General features: G+C 38.1%; 1 protein-coding gene across 1 annotated transcript; it reads left to right on the forward strand.

Annotated features, from left to right (window-relative positions):
• The first annotated feature begins 260 nt into the window (after positions 1–260).
• LOC102147467 (killer cell lectin-like receptor subfamily F member 1) lies at positions 261–19,633 on the forward strand. Its single transcript, XM_005610920.4, has 7 exons — positions 261–416; positions 1,312–1,410; positions 2,364–2,492; positions 6,949–7,103; positions 7,916–8,028; positions 10,462–10,605; positions 19,280–19,633. Exons 1-6 carry the CDS (start codon positions 278–280, stop codon positions 10,592–10,594), a joined length of 768 nt encoding a protein of 255 aa, XP_005610977.3. The 5' UTR covers positions 261–277; the 3' UTR covers positions 10,595–10,605; positions 19,280–19,633.
• Positions 19,634–19,852: the final 219 nt, after the last annotated feature.

Here is a 19,852-nt window from a genome sequence, read left to right on the forward strand (position 1 = left end):
ATAATTATATATTGTTAATAATATTTTTAATAATATTGATTCATTAATTTTGACAAATGTATCATACTAATATAACATAGTAATAATAGGAGAAGTTGGGTGTTGGGTATATGGGAACTCTCTGTACCGTCTTCACAATTTTTTTGTAAATTAAAACTATCCTAAAACAAAACGTTTATTTAAGTAATGAGGTTCCTGTCACTCATAAACCATATCCTTTGTGGTTTTACAGCTACAGGCTTGTTTTAATGCCACTGACTCTGCTTTTGATCAGGTGATGCCTCTCTTTCCATCTCATTCAAAGATGGATTATTCTATTTATAGGATGTTTGGACAGACACAAAACACAGAGGGACTGATGATGCAGAAGCCAAGGAAACCTCCTTATCATTGCCAACGCAAGTGGACATGCAAAGGTAGGAATCCATAGCCCTCCCATCAGACCACAGATTATACAGCTGGAATTTTCTGTGGATCTTTTAATGCTAGGCTTTTAATGAGAACTTTGAAGAACTTGAACTAGAATCTAATCAGAAAATTTATCTTATTTTGAAATAGTATGTTTACATAGATATCTCCCCACTAGATTGTACGGTTTCCTATCTCCACAACCCTCACATCCAGACCAGTTTCTGGTGTGTAGCTGTATATTTATAAATATTGCTAAATTGAATGTAATGGTCAGATTTGACTTGACCTGGGTTGAAGATTATTAAACTATTATAATGCTTATTTTATTGAAGGAAAGTTTATAATTATAAAGATTAACATCTGAGTTCTGTTTCATGAATTGATATACAACTTTTATCTCAAACATTTGGGAAGATGGCTGCAGTACTCAATCTTGCTTATGTTTCTCCTTTAGACACTCATTTTTACTATCATTCAATTATTTTGGTACTACCTATATTTTTTCTTCTCACTGAATGTTATCTGTGCAATTCAGTCAAAACGTAAGTGAAGGTAAAGGACAAATTTTAGAGGAAATGTTTGACTAAGCAGTTGATCAACAAATATCCACCCATTTGATTGTTATATGAATTATACTTTTGGAAGAGAAGTGTTAACATAATAAGAGTATTTAATAAGCAGTAAATAAAGCATATTGACTTCTTACTTAGGATCAATATATCCAACCTTTTAAAGGTAATTAAATATGTGTTCATGTCAAGATGATTTAAATAGAGATTGTAGACTTCTTTCCCTCACCTTAAGACAATGTGTACCTTCAGAATTTTACATTTCTGTGACTCATTTTCAAGTTCATTTGAAAGGTCTGAACGTTTCAGAAGGAAAAATTAATCATTACAGATTACCCTAAATGTCCAAAGTGGCATCAGACTACCCTGAGACTGACCAGCATTGCGCTGGTTCTACTCGCTGCCACGGTGATAGGACTAACAATTCGGGGTGAGTATGTGGAAAGCTATATGTTCAACTATAGAGATTAACGTATTTCCTTTGGAGTTTACTTTTATTTCTTTAGCCTTTTCAGAATTATTTTTCACATTTATCTCATATTCTCTTTCATCGTTATTTTAATTACACTGATATTAAATGACACAGTTCCTGATTTCATTAATAATTAGTAATTTTTCCCTATACAGAGGAGGAATTAAACTTGTTAATTAATAAAGTCTATTCTGCTCATAATTTTAATTAATTGGTAAATAGTGTGGGTTTGGCTATCACAATTCTAGGAACTGAAGTCTTATATTTTAGTGAAAGTACTTAGTTTTATGAAAGCTGATTTGGCCCTTTAAATAAAACTTTTGGACTTTACAGGTTACTTGACATTTTGAAGTTTTTAACAAATTTATCAGTTACTTGAAAATTTAAGGCCAAGTTAAAGATCTATTTCTAAAATGAACTCTACTTCAATAAGAGCTCTGGATAATTGTATCTGTTATTGTTTCTATTTGTTGTGACCCACTACATCTTAGGAGTTGTAATAAACACGTTATATACATTGTCTTTTAGCCTTACAACAACTCTCAGTCTGTTAAGCATTTCTCTCTTTTAAATAAGGGGAAACTGAAAAACAGAGAGGCTATGTAACTAGTTCAAGATCATACAGAATTCTAACCTATCTAAACAGATGCAAATTTAAATATGTTTTAATTTTATTTAGATAATTTGTTTCTATTGTTTGTTTCTAATCACTTTTCTATAAGTGGAAATCTCCGAATCTCTAAGTTTATTCATTCTTTGTCAAATTGGAGGGTTGAAATGCTATAAACAGACCTCCTGTCCACCAGCATTTCATGCATTCCCTTGCAGGTTCACTTTAATGGATAGTTAAAAGGCACAGGCTTACATCTGCAGAAATCTAATTAGTCTTACTATTTTTCCTCATTTCTTAGTAAGTTACCTAAGCATACATTCCTTCAGTGACAACCACAGTGAGGTGTTTGGTAGTGAGAATGGAACCAAAGATTGCAATTGTATGAATATTCTTCCCAGGAAACAGCAGGACAATACAAAATCCACAAGTAAGTGGTTTTATTTGATTGTGTTGTAGAGGAGGGAAAATTTTTCCTCCACCCTCTTAAGTTTAGTGCTTGGAGCCTGTAAATTAAATGGACAAAGAACCAATTAATGGGAGAAAAATGTTTATTTGTACGCATAGAAGAGCTAACAAAAGATGTAGCTAGCTCTAAATGGCTAAAGGCTTATATACCTAACTTAGAGGAAAGGGAGGGGGAAGAAATGGCTGGCTTCTGTGGAAAAAATAAATATGCTTCTTTAAGAAAGACAAGAGGGTTTTTGGGTGGGGGATGGTGCAAGGAAATCTACTTTTTAAAAAAGAATTATTTGATTGAGGTCATATTGGTTTATAACATTGTGTAATTTCAGATGTACATTATTGTATATCAATCTCTGTATGCACTGCATCATGCTCACCACCAATAGCCTAGTTTTTATACGTCACCAGACAAGAGGGTTTTTTAGGAGAACAAACTGGAGATAAAGTTTGTGATAGTGTCTCTTTATGCAAGTATAAGCAGTCTTTCTCTCTTCTTCATGGCCATAAAATTCCCCCAGAGAGGGGGTTTATGGTAGGTTTCTTCTCAGTCTTTTTCCTGCGAGCAAACCACCTGAAAGAGGGAATTTATGGTGACCTCATTTCTCAGAAGCTTCTACTTTTGGTCAGATAAGGAAGGCTCTGAGGAGGCTTTTTCTTGCATCTCTTGCATCTCTTTACCTCCAATTCCGGTTCCTGTAAGTCTGTTCAGGTTCACTGCTTAGACTACACTTACCGCTTCCTCGCTCACCTTACTGCTGCTAGAACTCTCTTCAAATACACTGTCTCCAATAGCTGGCTTGCTGCTACTTCAAGTGTTGAAATTCCCTTGCTAGGCAACAAAGATATCACTGACTATCTCTTGAAAGTTTCAAAATCTTAACTTATTTATTTTACTTCATATATCTATTAGGCATATATAAAATACTTGGTTTACTGACAAGATAGCAAAGAATTTAAGAAAAAGTCCCTGCCCTCAAGAATCTCATGATTGACGTGTGAGATGGCAAAGATAGTCAAATGGCAATGCCACATGTGGTTTAGGCTGAATAAACTCCTTCCTGATAGAGGTCTAGAGTAGCTTCTTGCATTATGCTCAGTGTCTCTAAAGGTGAGGTTAGTACAGAGGGTGGAGTGTGGTTAAGGATGATGTGATAGTTTCTGGATGACAGTAGAGTCATATTCCTGGAATACCAATTTTATTTAATGGAAAGTAATCTAGATAGTATCGTATTAAATCAAACTCACAAGTATATTAAGGATTAGAATGTAATATTTACATAAGAATTTAAGATGAAATCAATCTTTCAGGAAATTTTGCCTAGGCCCTTAAGGAACAAGTTCAATATCCTTAACTGTTGGAGACGATTTGGTGGAAAACTGTAAGGTTCATTGGCCTGAAATAGTTTTATTGCTATGATTGCTTTTTACTTTACTACTCAAGAACATTATACCAGCATTATGCACCTATATTTACTTATGTAGTATTATATGGATAGTATCCATGTACTATATCCATATATTATTCTATGCAATAGTGATTGCTGTTTTTGCGATTATTATTTGTTACAATATATGATTAAGGTGTTTTAGATTGTTCTTTCAAAATTATAATGCATAAAGGTTGAATTATAAGGCATTTGGAGATCAGTATGTCTCACAAAGAAGGGGATTACTAATTGCTATTTTACTGTCATCTAGATCTCCATTCATTCTCTGTGCAGCCAGTAGGATCTTTCTAAAATGCAGATCAGTGACCAGGGCACTTGCATGCTTAAAACTCTCCTGTGATTTTCTCTGGTCCTTAGGACAAAGTCTAAGCACTTTAACTTATTTACAAGGTCCTCTGCACCTTGATTTCCTACAACAGCAGTCTCATTTCTCACAGTGCAGCTCTCTTCTTTGTACACTAGTCCCCAGCAGCACAAACCTCTGTGAGGCAGTACAATGCAGCATACTCTCTCGACTTTGAGTCTTTGTTCACGCTGATCCAATCCATTCTTTTGAATATTTATCTCTTCATTGCAGTTTCCTACCCTCTGAACCCTTCTAGTGTGTGTGCGCACACCATAGTTGAGACTATACATGCTAATATAATATGATAAAATACACATAGCTGATTTTAGTTGCATTTCTTATATGATAGGGCAATTAAATATAAAATCACATATATTGGATATTTGTATTTTTTATTCTGTATACTGCCTGTTCATCATCTTTGCCTTTTTTAAAAAAAAATTACGGTGCTTATTTTTTCTTAGTTATAAGTGCTTATTTTAGAATAAGAAAATTAACTTCTCACAAGCTACAACAATTTTCTAAGAAATCTACCAAAACTATAAACTCTTGCACAATTTAAACATCATGAATTATACTAAAATATATTTCCAGTCCTTATGTTAAATATGGATAATTAGGAAGTGCTTTCTACTTAAATATTGATGATCAGAAGAGAGTGATAGAACAGAATATGAAAAATATAACTAATGTGCATGTTTATGATGACACTTTTCCCTTGAGACTTTAGCCTTTATATCCCATCTCTTTAATTGGTCAACTCAGTCTTCCCTGCTGTGGGCATTTCTATATTCCTCCCCATTCATGTACTCTTCTAGGCTTCTCTAGACCACCTGGAGGCCTTCTTTCAATGGGGGTCCCAGCACTACTGCACTCCAGAGCTATTTGTTGACTATTTCCATCATCTTATCTTTGGCATAGCAATAATAGTCCTGTAATTTTCACTGGATGAATTTCCTTCCTTTTACTGCACTGAAAGAAGCTGGGGCTTCTTTGTTTCTGTGGTAGATGACTTTCAGGCAAATAAAAAGAAGAGGGAAGTGAATAATTCATCATTTATTTTAGAGGCCAACTGCTACCGTAGCAAAACATGTCAAGGAAAACATCTGAATGAGCACGACGGCTTAAAGTTATTCGTTTCTGTCAATAATTTATGATAGTAAATTTCAGCAAAACTAAAATTTATTCCCAGCTTTGGTGTGAGATGTACTGTTGGGTATTTTTCCTGGCCAACGCAGTTAAAGCTTAGTTCATTAATACACTATTTCAATGCCCATTTTGTTGTTATTACTTATAAAATAAAATGCCTTGGGAAGAGGGCTGTGAAGAACCAGGGCACTTCACTGATTCAACCAGAAACTTACTATGTGATATTTTCCCCAAATAATATGATTCTTCATACTCTCTCTCAAAGATCTCCCATGGGCTCTAATGGTAAATACTAACTTTTGAAAAGAGTATTTTATAGTTTATATTTTCATATTAGTCTCATTTAATATAAGCAAATCAGGTAAACTTTTACATAAATTTGGGGATATTTAAAAGATATTATGGAACATTTAAGACATGCGAAACTTTAAATAGCATACAAGCAATGTTTATATGCCTACTATTCAGCTTAAAATATAAAAAGAATTAGTTCATCTGAAACCTGTGCATACCAATTTCTGAATATAAGTTTATTTTGATACTTATTTTAGGTTTGTCCCTTTTCATAGAGGTAAGTCTGATGGTCATCAAGACATATAGATATTGGGGTCACCATGAAAAATTTGTTTTACAAAGTTTCTGATAAAGCATGTTATGAGGGCCCGGCCCCATGGCCGAGTGATTAAGTTCACATGCTTCGCTTTGACGGCCCAGGGTTTCGCAGGTTCAAATCCTGGGTGCAGACATGGTACCTCTCACCAGGTCACACTGAGGCGGCTTCCCACATGCCACAACTAGAAGGACCCACAGCTATAATATACAACTACGTACTGGGAGGCTTTGGGGAGAAGAATTAAAAAACAAAAGATTGGCAACAGTTGTTAGCACAGGTGTCAATCTTCAAAAAAGAAAAACAAGGCATCGTGATGCAGTTTGTAGTTTGCAGAGAAAAAAAAGTGTTATGAAATATATTCTTCTGCATCAAAAAGAGACTCTAAAAAAGACATTTTTTTCCACAATAGTTTTCTCCTGATGGCTTTTAGACTCTCTGTTTTACTTTGTTTCCCTATATCCCACCACTTATTAACTATATGACCTTGAATGAGTTACTTAACTTTTAGTTTCCCACTTTATACTTTACTTAACCTTAACTTTACTGTCTTTAATTACAAACTGAAAAAAATGAAGTTAATAATTTTATGTATCTCATAAGTTTCTTGTAAGGAAGAGTATTTCATATAGTACTCGTGCATAAAGAATTCGGAAACTATTTGAAATATAATAATTACTCAATAAATAATGGCTGAATATTTCTGACATTTATCTCTTCTAAAGACTATTCATCAGTGGAGAGGGAGTTCATTGGGGGGGCAAAATCTTTACTTTTAAGGAAATAATTTACAAAATTAGTGCAAAAATTGTTTTCAATAATTAAATCTTGTTCTCATTCCTATTTCTTCCTATTTTCCCATTTTCAGCAAACTCTAGGCTAAATTTATGCCCCAATGATTGGGTACAGAAGAAAGGGAAATGCTATAACTTTTTCAAAACCTTTAATTCATGGATCGATAGCCAAAAGTCCTGTTCAATAATGAAATCACATCTTTTGATGATCCAAGACAAGGCTGAACTGGTAAGAGCTAATTTGCCATGAAAATTATCACTTTAACAACTGGGAAAAATAAGTGCATGCTGTAATAAAAGAATTATAGCACTAATAATTACTGCCATTTATGGAATTCCCACCATATGCCAGGCACTGTGGTAGACATGTTATATAACTTGGTGCTCACAATAACCTTATCTGATAGGCAGTATTTTCCCCATTTCCATGAGAGGAATCTATAGAACTTGACAGGTTGTACAAAGTTGCCTACTTCACTCTTCAAGCAAATGACAAAGTTAGAATATCAATGCTATCCTCGAACATTATCTCCCGGAGAGAAAGATAGGAGCTCTTTCAGGTGCTGATCAAAAGCATTACCAATATCTGGCAATATTCCTCGTATCTTGGGTAAGAGAGATGGGGCTCCTTAGTTTCATTTGTGTGTAGTTTCACCTTAGGCATCAGTTTTCTCAAGACTGCACCATTGGTAGACAAAAGCAATCCATGGATAGCTGTTGGTCTTTTAGGCAGACTCATTCATTCCTAGCTTTTGCTTCACATCCTCTTTGTGCCCCTTCGTCAGTTGCTGTTTATATCACCACCCTCAGGAATTCCATTAAGCAGCACATGCCCTCACATAATGCATGCAAGAGTCATGTATTTTGAATATCTTCCTATCGATATCCTTCCCTAAATGTATAGAAAACCTCCTCAGCTTTCTTAAGATTTTCCTGATTAGAGAGATCAATAGCAAAACCTTTACAGGTCTGGACAAAAGTTCTAAGAGGCTATTTTAATAGATTTAACTCAGTTAATTTCCTCTGGATCTTCTTTCACAGGATTTCATACAGAGTAATATACAAGATGGAATTTACTTTTGGATTGGATTGAACATTACACATCCACAAAAGACATGGACGTGGCTGGATGGCACCCCATTAAATCGACAGTTGTGAGTGTTGGCATTTAAGTACCATGGGGGAATATGAGAGCTGAGCAGCCAATCCCTACTGGGGGCTGCTTGAAAGTCCAAGTAGCCAGTTGGTTCCTAAAGATTGAAGACTTTGATGTTTGTTAATTTGCAAATAATTAGGAAATTTGCCTTAGAGAAATGAAAACTCCTAAACTGATTTATTTTCATAATGAGCTTTCTTTTAGTTTACCTATAATGGGAGAGGTATAAATGGAAAATTGTATTCAATGTAAATTTATATAAATTTAAATTTTTATGAAGTATTTCTTACAGGTTTGCAGAATAATCTTTATTTTGATTAGTAGAAGAACTTCAATTATTGGGAAATATTAAAGAATAAGTTATACATAACACAACAAATAACCGTTTGACTGTTTTTTAATTCTATCGCCCCAATTAACAATATCTGTATCTATTTTTGTGTCCCTCATTCATTTCTGCTTAAATTCCATGAATAGAGATTGCTGAATCTTTGGGGATTATGTGCAAATCCCCAAAACATAGGCAGAAAGTCTGAGGGGTCCAGGGCGAAAACTACTCTTAGCATCAAGGTTGTGGGGATCATCAAAAGTTAATTAAGCTTTTTGAAAATTTTTAATTTTGTAATGTCTCTTAAAGAGATGTGAATTTAAGGAGATTAGGAGGAATATAAATCTTCTGGAGTGACACAGCTGGTCCACTGGGCTGGCTGAGGGGTAGTAAAAAAATACTCTGAAACAGAAAGTCACCCCACAAATGAATACTCTTACCCAGAGACTATTTACAGCATCTCCAGAGTGGAAGGAGGTGGGGAGAGGGAAAAGGGGTAAAAGGGGACATTTGTGCAGTGACAGATAGAAACTAGACTTTTGGCAGTGAATATGATGTGATCTATACAGAAGCTGAAATATAATGATGTGCACCTAAAACTTATATAGTGTTATAAACCAATGTGATCTCAATAAAAAAAATAAAAAATAGTAAATAAATAAAATAAAATTTACACTCTATACCCACCCATGCATGCTCTCTGTACACAACAAACAAAAAACCCAGAAATTTTGTTTGATTATTTCTAACAAAAACCTATTAGCATATTTTTAAAGAGATGTTCTGTCAACCTACACACAAACTTTCTTAGATTTATTAATTTGCTGATCTGGTTTTTAAAATCGAGTAGTTCCTGACTTTTTTTGGATGACTTGTGGCTTTTTTGTCTAACACAGGAAAAGTTGGTTTTAACATCATGGAAAAACAGAATTTAGAGGAAGTTCCCTTCTTTTGTGTTAAAGCTGAAGGATGTGCATATTATGAACACATATGCACAGAAATTCTTTTGTTGAGGTGTCTACGTGAGTTTAAAACATTTCAGAAAGGCGGGAGATCTTCTCGCCTTTTCCTCACTCTCACTCCTTGCCTAAGTCCTGTCTGGGGTTACTGTTGCCATGTTCAGCATGTAAAGACTAGATGCATCAAAGAGCATTCATCTTTCTTAGAATCTATTTTAGAAGCAAGGAGATTCATCACAGACAGTGAGGGAAGATTTTGAAAAGTGTGGCATTTGGGATTTAAGTCTGGAAGATGAAAAGGTTAATAGTTTGATTTACTCTCTACAGGAAATTAATACTTTTTGAAAACTGTGCATGCTTTTGAATGTGTTGATATTACAAAATCTTAAAATGATAAATATGATATTGTCTGCTGTAGATTTTGTATCATTCAATTGATGAAGAATTTTTAGAGTAACAAAATGAATTTTTCTCCTAAAATGGCAGAATTGTCCTCTGTCTTAGTATAACAAAATACCAGACTGGATAGCTTATAAACAACAGAAATTTATTGATCACAGTTCTGGAATGTGAGATTCCAAGATCAAGGGAGCCCTGTTTTGGTGAGGGCCCTCTTGCTGACTGGTAGCTGACACTCTCTCACGGTGTCCTCACAGGGTGCAGGGGCTAAGGATCTCCCTGGGACCTCTTATGTAAGGAGCTAATCTCATTCACGGGGGTTCCATCCTCATGACTTAAGTACCTCCCAAAGGCCCCGCTCCCTAATACCATCACTTTTAAGGGTTAGAATTTTGACATATGGATTTTGGGGGCATACAAACATTAAGATGATAGCAGTCCTCTAACAATTTTATCTTTCATGTGAACTCCTGGAATTGAGAAACTAGTGTTTCTTGCTCACATTGTTATTTCCATTTTAATTCCATGCAGTGTTTCCATCTACAAATGACAATTTTTTTTTTATTGCATTTTGGAGCAATTCTAAGCAAATCATTTACTAATGTACATTTCCTGTCCGAATATGACAATACTTTAGATCTCTAGCTTGAGGGATACATTCTTCCTAAGAAGACGGAAAACACACAAAGTACACACAGTTGTGCTTTTAGCAGAGTGAGGACAGAGTATTCCTTTTCCTCTACAGATTTCAAGTCATGGGCCAGGTTGAAGATAACGCCTGTGCTGTGATAACAAAGGAGGGTGTTTTTTCTGAAAAATGTCTCATTCAGAGTTACTGGATTTGTCAAGATGTGATTTCTTCGGACAATGACCTCTGAATTCATCACAGGTATCCTCTTCACTCAAAAAAGTTCACAAAAATTTTTTATTTATGTATTTTTGTAGAAGCAGTTTGTTTCTACAACAAATGTTATGGTGATAAATGATAATGTTAGATTTGTTAGATGATAATGTTAGATTTGTTACTATAAATGCAGGCAATCAGCCTTAACTGGTCCTTAGCTTCACCTGGTCACTTGTACTGTATTTCCATAGTCATCTCCCATTCGTGATAGTGGCTATTTCAGATGGAAACCATGCTTTTGTCTCCTCTATAATTCTCTCCCTACTTGTCTCATTCACCATTAGCAGAGGAGCTTGTTCTCTTTTTGTTTTGTTTTGTTTTTTTTTTTTTATTATTATTTTTTTTATTTATTTTTTTTTTTTTATTAATGTTATGATAGATTACAACCTTGTGAGATTTCAGTTGTACATTTTTGTTAGTCATGTTGTGGGTACACCACTTCCCCCTCCGTACCCTCCCCCCACCCCCCCTTTTCCCTGGTAACCACCAATCAGATCTCCTTCTCAATATACTAATTTCCACCTATGAGTGGAGTCATATAGAGTTCGTCTTTCTCTGACTGACTTATTTCGCTTAACATAATACCCTCGAGGTCCATCCACATTGTTGTGAATGGGCCAATTTCGTCTTTTTTTATGGCAGAGTAGTATTCCATTGTGTATATATACCACATCTTCTTTATCCAATCATTAGTTTCTGGGCATGTAGGCTGGTTCCACGTCTTGGCTATTGTAAATAATGCTGCAATGAACATAGGGGTGCAACGGACTCTTGAGATATCTGATATCAGGTTCTTAGGATAGATACCCAGTAATGGGATGGCTGGGTCATAGGGTATTTCTATTTTTAACTTTTTGAGAAATCTCCATACTGTTTTCCATAGTGGCTGTACCAGTTTGCATTCCCACCAACAGTGTATGAGGGTTCCTCTTTCTCCACAACCTCTCCAACATTTGTCGTTCTTGGTTTTGGATGTTTTTGCCAATCTAACGGGGGTAAGGTGATATCTTAGTGTAGTTTTGATTTGCATTTCCCTGATGATTAGCGATGATGAACATCTTTTCATGTGTCTATTGGCCATATTCATATCTTCTTTTGAGAAATGTCTGTTCATGTCCTCTGCCCATTTTTTGATCGGGTTGTTTGTTTTTTTGTTGTTAAGTAGTGTGAGTTCTTTGTATATTATGGAGATTAACCCTTTGTCGGATAAGTGGCTTGTAAATATTTTTTCCCAATTAGTGAGCTGTTTTTTTGTTTCAATCCTGTTTTCCCTTGCCTTGAAGAAGCTCTTTAGTCTGATGAAGTCCCATTTGTTTATTCTTTCTATTGTTTCCCTCAACTGAGGAGTTACAGTGTCCGAAAAGATTCTTTTGAAACTGATGTCAAAGAGTGTACTGCCTATATTCTCTTCCAAAAGACTTATTGTCTCAGGCCTAATCTTTAGGTCTTTGATCCATTTTGAGTTTATTTTGGTGTGTGGTGAAAAAGAATGGTCAATTTTCAATCTTTTGCATGTGGCTGTCCAGTTTTCCCAGCACCATTTGTTGAAGAGACTTTCTTTTCTCCATTGTAGGCCCTCTGCTCCTTTGTCGAAGATTAGCTGTCCATAGATGTGTGGTTTTATCTCTGGGCTTTCAATTCTGTTCCATTGATCTGTGGACCTGTTTTTGTACCAGTACCATGCTGTTTTGATCACTGTAGCTTTGTAGTATGTTTTGAAATCGGGGATTGTGATTCCGCCGGCTTTGTTTTTCTTGCTCAGGATTGCTTTAGCAATTCGCGGTCTTTTGTTGCCCCATATGAATTTTAGGATTGTTTGTTCAATTTCTGTGAAGAATGTTCTTGGGATTCTGATTGGGATAGCATTGAATCTGTATATTGCTTTAGGTAGTATGGACATTTTAACTATGTTTATTCTTCCAATCCATGTGCAAGGGATGTCTTTCCATCTCTTTATGTCATCGCCTATTTCTTTCAAGAGAGTCTTGTAGTTTTCATTGTATAGATCCTTCACTTCCTTGGTTAAGTTTATCCCAAGGTATTTTATTCTTTTCGTTGCGATTGTGAATGGGATAGAGTGCTTGAGTTCTTTTTCTGTTAGTTTATTGTTAGTGTATAGAAATGCTACTGATTTATGCACGTTAATTTTATACCCTGCTACTTTGCTGTAGTTGTTGATTATTTCTAATAGTTTTTCTGTGGATTCTTTGGGGTTTTCTATGTATAAGATCATGTCGTCTGCAAACAACGAGAGTTTTACTTCTTCGTTACCTATTTGGATTCCTTTTATTTCTTTTTCCTGCCGAATTGCTCTGGCCAGCACCTCCAGAACTATGTTGAATAGGAGTGGTGAAAGTGGGCACCCTTGTCTTGTTCCTGTCCTCAGAGGGATGGCTTTCAGCTTTTGTCCATTGAGTATGATGTTGGCTGTGGGTCTATCATATATGGCCTTTATTATGTTGAGGTACTTTCCATCTATACCCATTTTACTGAGGGTTTTTATCATAAATGGGTGTTGGATCTTGTCGAATGCTTTCTCTGCATCTATTGAGATGATCATGTGGTTTTTGGTTTTCATTTTGTTAATGTAGTGTATCACGTTGATTGACTTGCGGATGTTGAACCATCCCTGTGTCCCTGGTATAAATCCCACTTGATCATGGTGTATAATCTTTTTGATGTATTGCTGTAATCGGTTTGCCAAAATTTTGTTGAGGATTTTTGCATCTATGTTCATCAGTGATATCGGCCTGTAGTTCTCCTTCTTTGTGTTGTCCTTGTCAGGTTTGGGGATCAGAGTGATGTTGGCTTCATAGAATGTGTTAGGGAGTTCTCCATCTTTCTCAATTTTCTGGAACAGTTTGAGGAGAATAGGTATTAAGTCTTCTTTGAATGTTTGGTAGAATTCTCCAGAGAAGCCGTCTGGTCCTGGACTCTTGTTTTTGGGGAGGTTTTTGATTACCGTTTCTATTTCCTTACTTGTGATTGGTCTATTCAGATTCTCCATTTCTTCCTGATTCAGTTTGGGGAGATTGTAGGAGTCTAGGAATTTGTCCATTTCTTCCAGGTTGTTCAATTTGTTGGCATATAGTTTTTCATAGTATTCTCTTATGATCTCTTGTATTTCATTGGTATCTGTTGTTATTTCTCCTCTGTCATTCCTGATTTTATTAATTTGCGATTTCTCTCTTCTTTTCTTGGTGAGTCTGGCTAGGGGTTTGTCAATTTTGTTAATTCTTTCGAAGAACCAACTCTTTGTTTCATTGATCCTTTCTATTGTCTTTTTTGTTTCAATATCGTTTATTTCTGCTCTTATTTTTATTATTTCCCTCCTTCTACTGACTCTGGGCCTTGTTTGTTCTTCTTTTTCTAGTTCTGTTAGGTGTCGTTTGAGGTTGCTTACGTGAGCTTTTTCTTGTTTAGTGAGGTGAGCCTGTATTGCGATGAATTTCCCTCTTAGGACTGCTTTTGCTGCATCCCAAATGATTTGGTATGTCGTGTTCTCATTTTCATTTGTCTCCAGATAATATTTGATTTCTTCTTTAATTTCTTCAATGATCCATTGTTTGTTGAGAAGCGTGTTGTTTAGTCTCCACATTTTTGCACCTTTCTCTGCTTTTTTCTTGTAGTTGATTTCTAGTTTAATAGCGTTATGATCAGAAAAGATGCTTGATATTATTTCAACTCTCTTGTATTTATTGATGTTTGCTTTGGTTCCCAAAATATGGTCAATCCTTGAGAATGTTCCATGTGCACTTGAGAAGAATGTGTAACCTGCTGTTTTCGGATGAAGTGTTCTATATATATCTATTAAGTCCATCTGGTCTAATTTTTCATTTAATTCTATTATTTCCTTGTTGATTTTCTGTCTGGATGTTCTGTCCATTGGTGTTAATGGTGTGTTGAGGTCCCCTACTATTATTGTATTGTTGTTGATGTCTTCTTTTAGTTCTATTAAGAGTTGCTTTACAAATTTTGGTGCTCCTGTGTTGGGTGCGTATATATTTATAAGTGTTATGTCTTCTTGGTGGAGAGTCCCTTTTATCATTATATACTGTCCCTCTTTGTCTTTCTTTATCTGTTTTGCTTTGAAATCTACCTTGTCTGATATTAGTATAGCGACACCTGCTTTCTTTTGTTCATTATTAGCTTGGAGTATTGTTCTCCATCCCTTCACTCTGAGTCTGTGTTTGTCTTTGGGGCTGAGGTGTGTTTCCTGGAGGCAGCATATTGTTGGATCTTGTTCTTTGATCCATCCTGCCACTCTGTGTCTTTTGATTGGGGAGTTCAATCCGTTTACATTTAGAGTGATTATTGAGACGTGGGGGCCTACCACTACCATTTTGTGTCTTGTTTTCCGGTTTTCTTCAGTTTCCTTTGTTTCTCGTCCCATGGTTTAATCTGTTCTGATGTAGAGCTGCTACTCTCTGTTGTTGTCCTTCTACTTATCTCCTCTGCTCTTGGTTTTGTAGCCCCTTTCCTTTTTTGGATTTTTCAGGAATGAGGGTTTTCCTGAGGATTTCCTGAAGAGGAGGTTTTGTGGCAATGAACTCCCTTAATTTTTGTTTATCTGGGAAAGTTTTTATTTCTCCATCGTATTTGAAGGATAGTTTCGCTGGGTAGAGAATTCTCGGCTGTAGGTTTTTGTCCTTCAGATTTTTGAATATATCATTCCACTCTCTTCTAGCCTGTAAAGTTTCTGCTGAGAAATCTGCTGATAGCCTGATGGGGGTTCCTTTGTAGGTTAGTTTCTTTTGCCTGGCTGTCCTTAATATTTTCTCCTTGTCGTTGACTTTTGCTAGCTTCACTACTATATGCCGTGGAGTTGGTCTTCTTGCATTGATAAAGTTTGGAGATCTATTGGCTTCTGTCACCTGAAGATCCATCTCCCTCACCAGATTTGGGAAGTTCTCAGCCATTATTTCTTTGAATAGGTTTTCTGCCCCTTTCTCCTTCTCTTCTCCCTCTGGTATACCTATAATCCTTACGTTGCATCTCCTAATTGTGTCTGATAATTCTCGGAGAGTTTCTTCATTTCTTTTAAGTCTTGCTTCTCTCTCCTCCTCTGCCTGCAACAATTCTATATTGCCATCTTCCAAATTGCTAATTCTTTCCTCCATATTATCGGCCCTACTGTTCAGAGCATCTAGATTTTTCTTAATCTCCTCTATTGTGTTCTTCATTTCCAGTATTTCTGTTTGGTTCTTCTTTATCGTATCAAACTCTTTTGTGACATAGCTCCTGAACTCGTTGAGTTGTCGGTCAGAATTCTCTCTTAACTCAGTGAGTATTTTAATGATGGCTGTTTTGAAGTCATCATCATTTAGGTTATATATCTCATTTTCTTTGGGATTGTTTTCTGTGTATTTGTTACTTTCTTTCTGTTCTGGAGATTTAATGTATTTTTTCATATTGCTTGATGATGTTGATTTGTGCCTCCGCATGGAGATAGAGTTTAGTTGCTCCTTTCACTTGTTTCAGCTGCTGCGGTGGGGGGAGCAGCTGTTTATACTTCACCAACCAGGAACCCTGTCCGTAGTTGCTAACTGGGCCTGGGCCCCTCTTCGTAGCCACAGTGGCCCTTTGGATTCCCTCCTCTGCCGTGGGGGCCGTCACGGGGGGCTTCAGGCTGCAGGTGCCTACTGTTGTTGCCCACCTAGATGCGCTCTCTCCTTGGGGTCTGCAACGGTGTTATGGGCTTTTCCAGCGGCCAGGGGTGGGATCACTTTTATTTGTCGCTCGGTTGCTGTCGGCACCCACCAAATCTCACTTGTCCTCTATGGGTCGCAGGAGAGCTATTGGCATCTTCTACAGTCTGTGGTTAGTACACCTAGCTATGCTGCTTTTGCCCTGGGGTCTTCCAGCCTTGTGGCTGGCGGCTGGGTGCCTTCTACTGGTGCTGTGCAGAGGCTTTCCCTAAGGCTTCTGTGAGCCTGTAGGGTTTCCCCCTAGGCTACTAAGCTGGGTCTCTGGAACTCTCTCCAGCCCCAGTCCTCTCCGAGATCTCCGGCAATCCCTAGCCTCACCGGGTGGGCAACGGCAGCTGGGGGTCGCCCCGCCCTCTGGGCTTCTCTCCGGGCCTCTGCCGGGAGCTCTGAATGCTCAGCGTGGCCCCTCTGCTACCGGCAGAGAGAGAGTTTTGTCTGCTGCCCGGCGGAGCTCCGGCGCTTCCCCTCCGGGTCGCCGGACCCGCCTTTGAAAGTTCCCCCGCCCCGGTCCTCTCCGAGATCTCCGGCAATCCCTAGTCCCACGGGGCGGGCAACGGCAGCTGGGGGTCGCCCCGCCCTCTGGGCTTCTCTCCGAGCCTCTGCCGGGAGCCCTGAGCGCTCAGCGTGGCCCCTCTGCTACCGGCAGACAGAGAGTTTTGTCTGCTGCCTGGCGGAGCTCCGGCGCTTCCCCTCCGGGTCGCCGATCCGGCCTTTGAAAGTTCCCCCGCCCCGGTCCTCTCCGAGATCTCCGGCAATCCCTAGTCCCACGGGGCGGGCAACGGCAGCTGGGGGTCGCCCCGCCCTCTGGGCTTCTCTCCGGGCCTCTGCCGGGAGCCCTGAGTGCTCAGCGTGGCCCCTCTGCTACCGGCAGACAGAGAGTTTTGTCTGCTGCCTGGCGGAGCTCCGGCGCTTCCCCACCGGGTCGCCGGACCCGCCTTTGAAAGTTCCCCCGCCCCGGTCCTCTCCGAGATCTCCGGCAATCCCTAGTCCCACGGGGCGGGCAACGGCAGCTGGGAGACCTCCGTGCCCTCCGTGTCTCTCTCTGGGACCCTCCGGGTGCCCCGAGCACCAGGCCGGGTCTCCCCGCCAATGGCGGGGAGAGACTCTCCCCGCGGGCTCAGGTGTGCAACTCCAAAGTTTCCCTCTGCGTTTAGGAGTAATTGCGGGGGGTTTAAGTAGGGTTCTGGTCACCTGTTTCCACCGTCGCTCCTCTGTTGTGTTCTCGCTCCTGCCCTAGATGTGTGTGGATCCTCTGGGGGCGTCCGTTGGAAGAAAGCCGCTTGCGGGTACTAGGCTGCCCGTCGGGGTCGGAGAGTTTTCACCTATTTCCACATCCTCCCGGAGGAAAGTCCGTCCGCCTTCCGATGTATAGTCGCGTGGGTGTCTCAGACGTCCTGAGATGCTGTCTGGATATCCTTTGTCAAGCGATAAGTGTCCAAATAATTGTAGACTCGAAGGGCGAGAGACAAAGAGGACTACTCACGGCGCCATCTTGGAATTCCTCTCTGTTTTGTTTTGTTTTTAAAAAGAAGTCCTCAGATGATATATTTCCTGAACTTTCTACCACTGAGTTTACACATTGGTCTGCATCTTACTTACTACTTTTTTCTCTCTTCTTATTTCCAAAAAAGGAGTATCCTCTTTTTGTCTAAATTGAACTCCCAAGTTGTCCAGATTGTATCCTTTTTAGTTTTTTCAAGGAGATCCCTTCATTAATTATCTCCCTAATCTCTCTCTTCTTATGCCTCCTTTCCTATCAGCAATTAAACATATGAGAGCCACAAGAAAATTTCCCCTTAACCACATGTGGCTTCTGGTTTCTGGCCAATTTCTTCCACCCCTTTTTAAGTTGAACTTCCTAAAAATTGGTTATACTTGCTTTCCCCCTCTTTCTACCTCTTACTCCAAGTTCTTCTAAAATCTGGCTTCTGTTTTTCTTACTATTTCACCAAAGTGTTCTCATCATTTCACCAATGACCTTCTTCTGGCAAAATACAATGAGGACTTTTTAGCTTTTACTTTAACTCTCAACAATATTGCTCATTACTGACCTATTTCTTCTCCAAATATTCTCTACCCTCAGCACCTGTGATGCGGTGTTCTCTCAAATTTCTATCTACCTCTTCAGTCATTCCTCCTCAGTCATTCCTCCTCAGTCTTTTCTGTAGCATCTGTTTCCTCTTCTGATCTCTTAAATATTGGTATTCCTTAGAATTTTGTGTGGATCCTCTATCATACACAATTCTTGGCTGAAGTCATTCACTCTATAACTTCAGTTGCCATCAATTTATTGATAAATTCCATACCAATATTTCTAGCCTAGACCTTATTACAGCTGGTTGCCCATTGGACATCTCTATTTGGACATCTCAAGGTCTCTCGATCTTTACCTGTTAAAAATTAAACTCATTAATTCAGTGAACGGTAGTGACATGCCCACACTAGTCCAATCCAGAGTCCTTGGAATCAATCATGACTTCTTCCTTCTTTTCACTCTCAGTGTTCAAACACTCATTTAAGTCCTGTCAATTTTACCACATAACTATTTCTGGAATCTACGTATCTTCATACGGACCTTATCATCCTGAATTGTTGCACTAGTCTTTTTCTCTGCTTCTAGTTTTTCTGCCAAGGTCTGTTCTCCATATCGTGACCATAGAGACGGTCTAAACCTCATCTCAGACCACATTACTCAGTTACTTACTTCCCTTCAGTGGCGTTTCATTGCTTAAACCCTTTTCCATCTCCTGGCAGACCCTTTGTGCCTTGGCTTCTCTTCATTCCTCTCCCACTTCCATGCTTATAATGATGGAGACACAGTAAACTTTGTTCAGTTCGTCAAATGTGCTATGCTTTCTCTTACCTCTAATCTAATCATATGCTGTTTGCCTTAGGTTAACAAACATTTTTCCCTTTCTTACTCAACTGTTTAACTCTTGCTTATTTTTCAGGTCCCAAGTGAAATACCATTTGGAGGAAAATGTTTCCTTGACCATTCTCCACTCCAGACTGAGTTATAAAGATTTAATATATATTTTCATAGCTCCCTGTACTTATCTAATCTTAATATTGAATGCTATTTTTGGGCCATTGTTTGCTTAATTATTTGTATTTCTTAATGCACTGTAAGCTCTGTAAGGCCAATAGTCTTCATCATTGTATGGAACAAGGCGCCTGATGGATAATGAATGATAAATAAGTACTTGTTATATTGTTGAGTATTGTTTGTAACACGTTCAATTGTTTCCCCAGCACCACTTCCCCAGTGTTAGGTTTACATGGGTTAATAAATAAAATTTCCCACACTTTTTGTTTGTTTTTGTTTTTAGCAGAGAGATTAATACATTAATGTTTGTTAATTAAATGTAAGTTCACCAATAGGAAACTTTCTTTAAGACCTTGGATCCACTAAGAGTAAAACTAAAAGTTCAGGTATAAATTAAAAGAAAAACATTTATTTTAAATTCATATGTGTAAACAGAATTAATTATAATTTATAAGAAATTAAATATAAAACCTTCAAG

The sequence above is a fragment of the Equus caballus genome, chromosome 6 (assembly GCF_041296265.1).
Source record: "Equus caballus isolate H_3958 breed thoroughbred chromosome 6, TB-T2T, whole genome shotgun sequence".
NCBI classification, from domain to species: domain Eukaryota; kingdom Metazoa; phylum Chordata; class Mammalia; order Perissodactyla; family Equidae; genus Equus; species Equus caballus.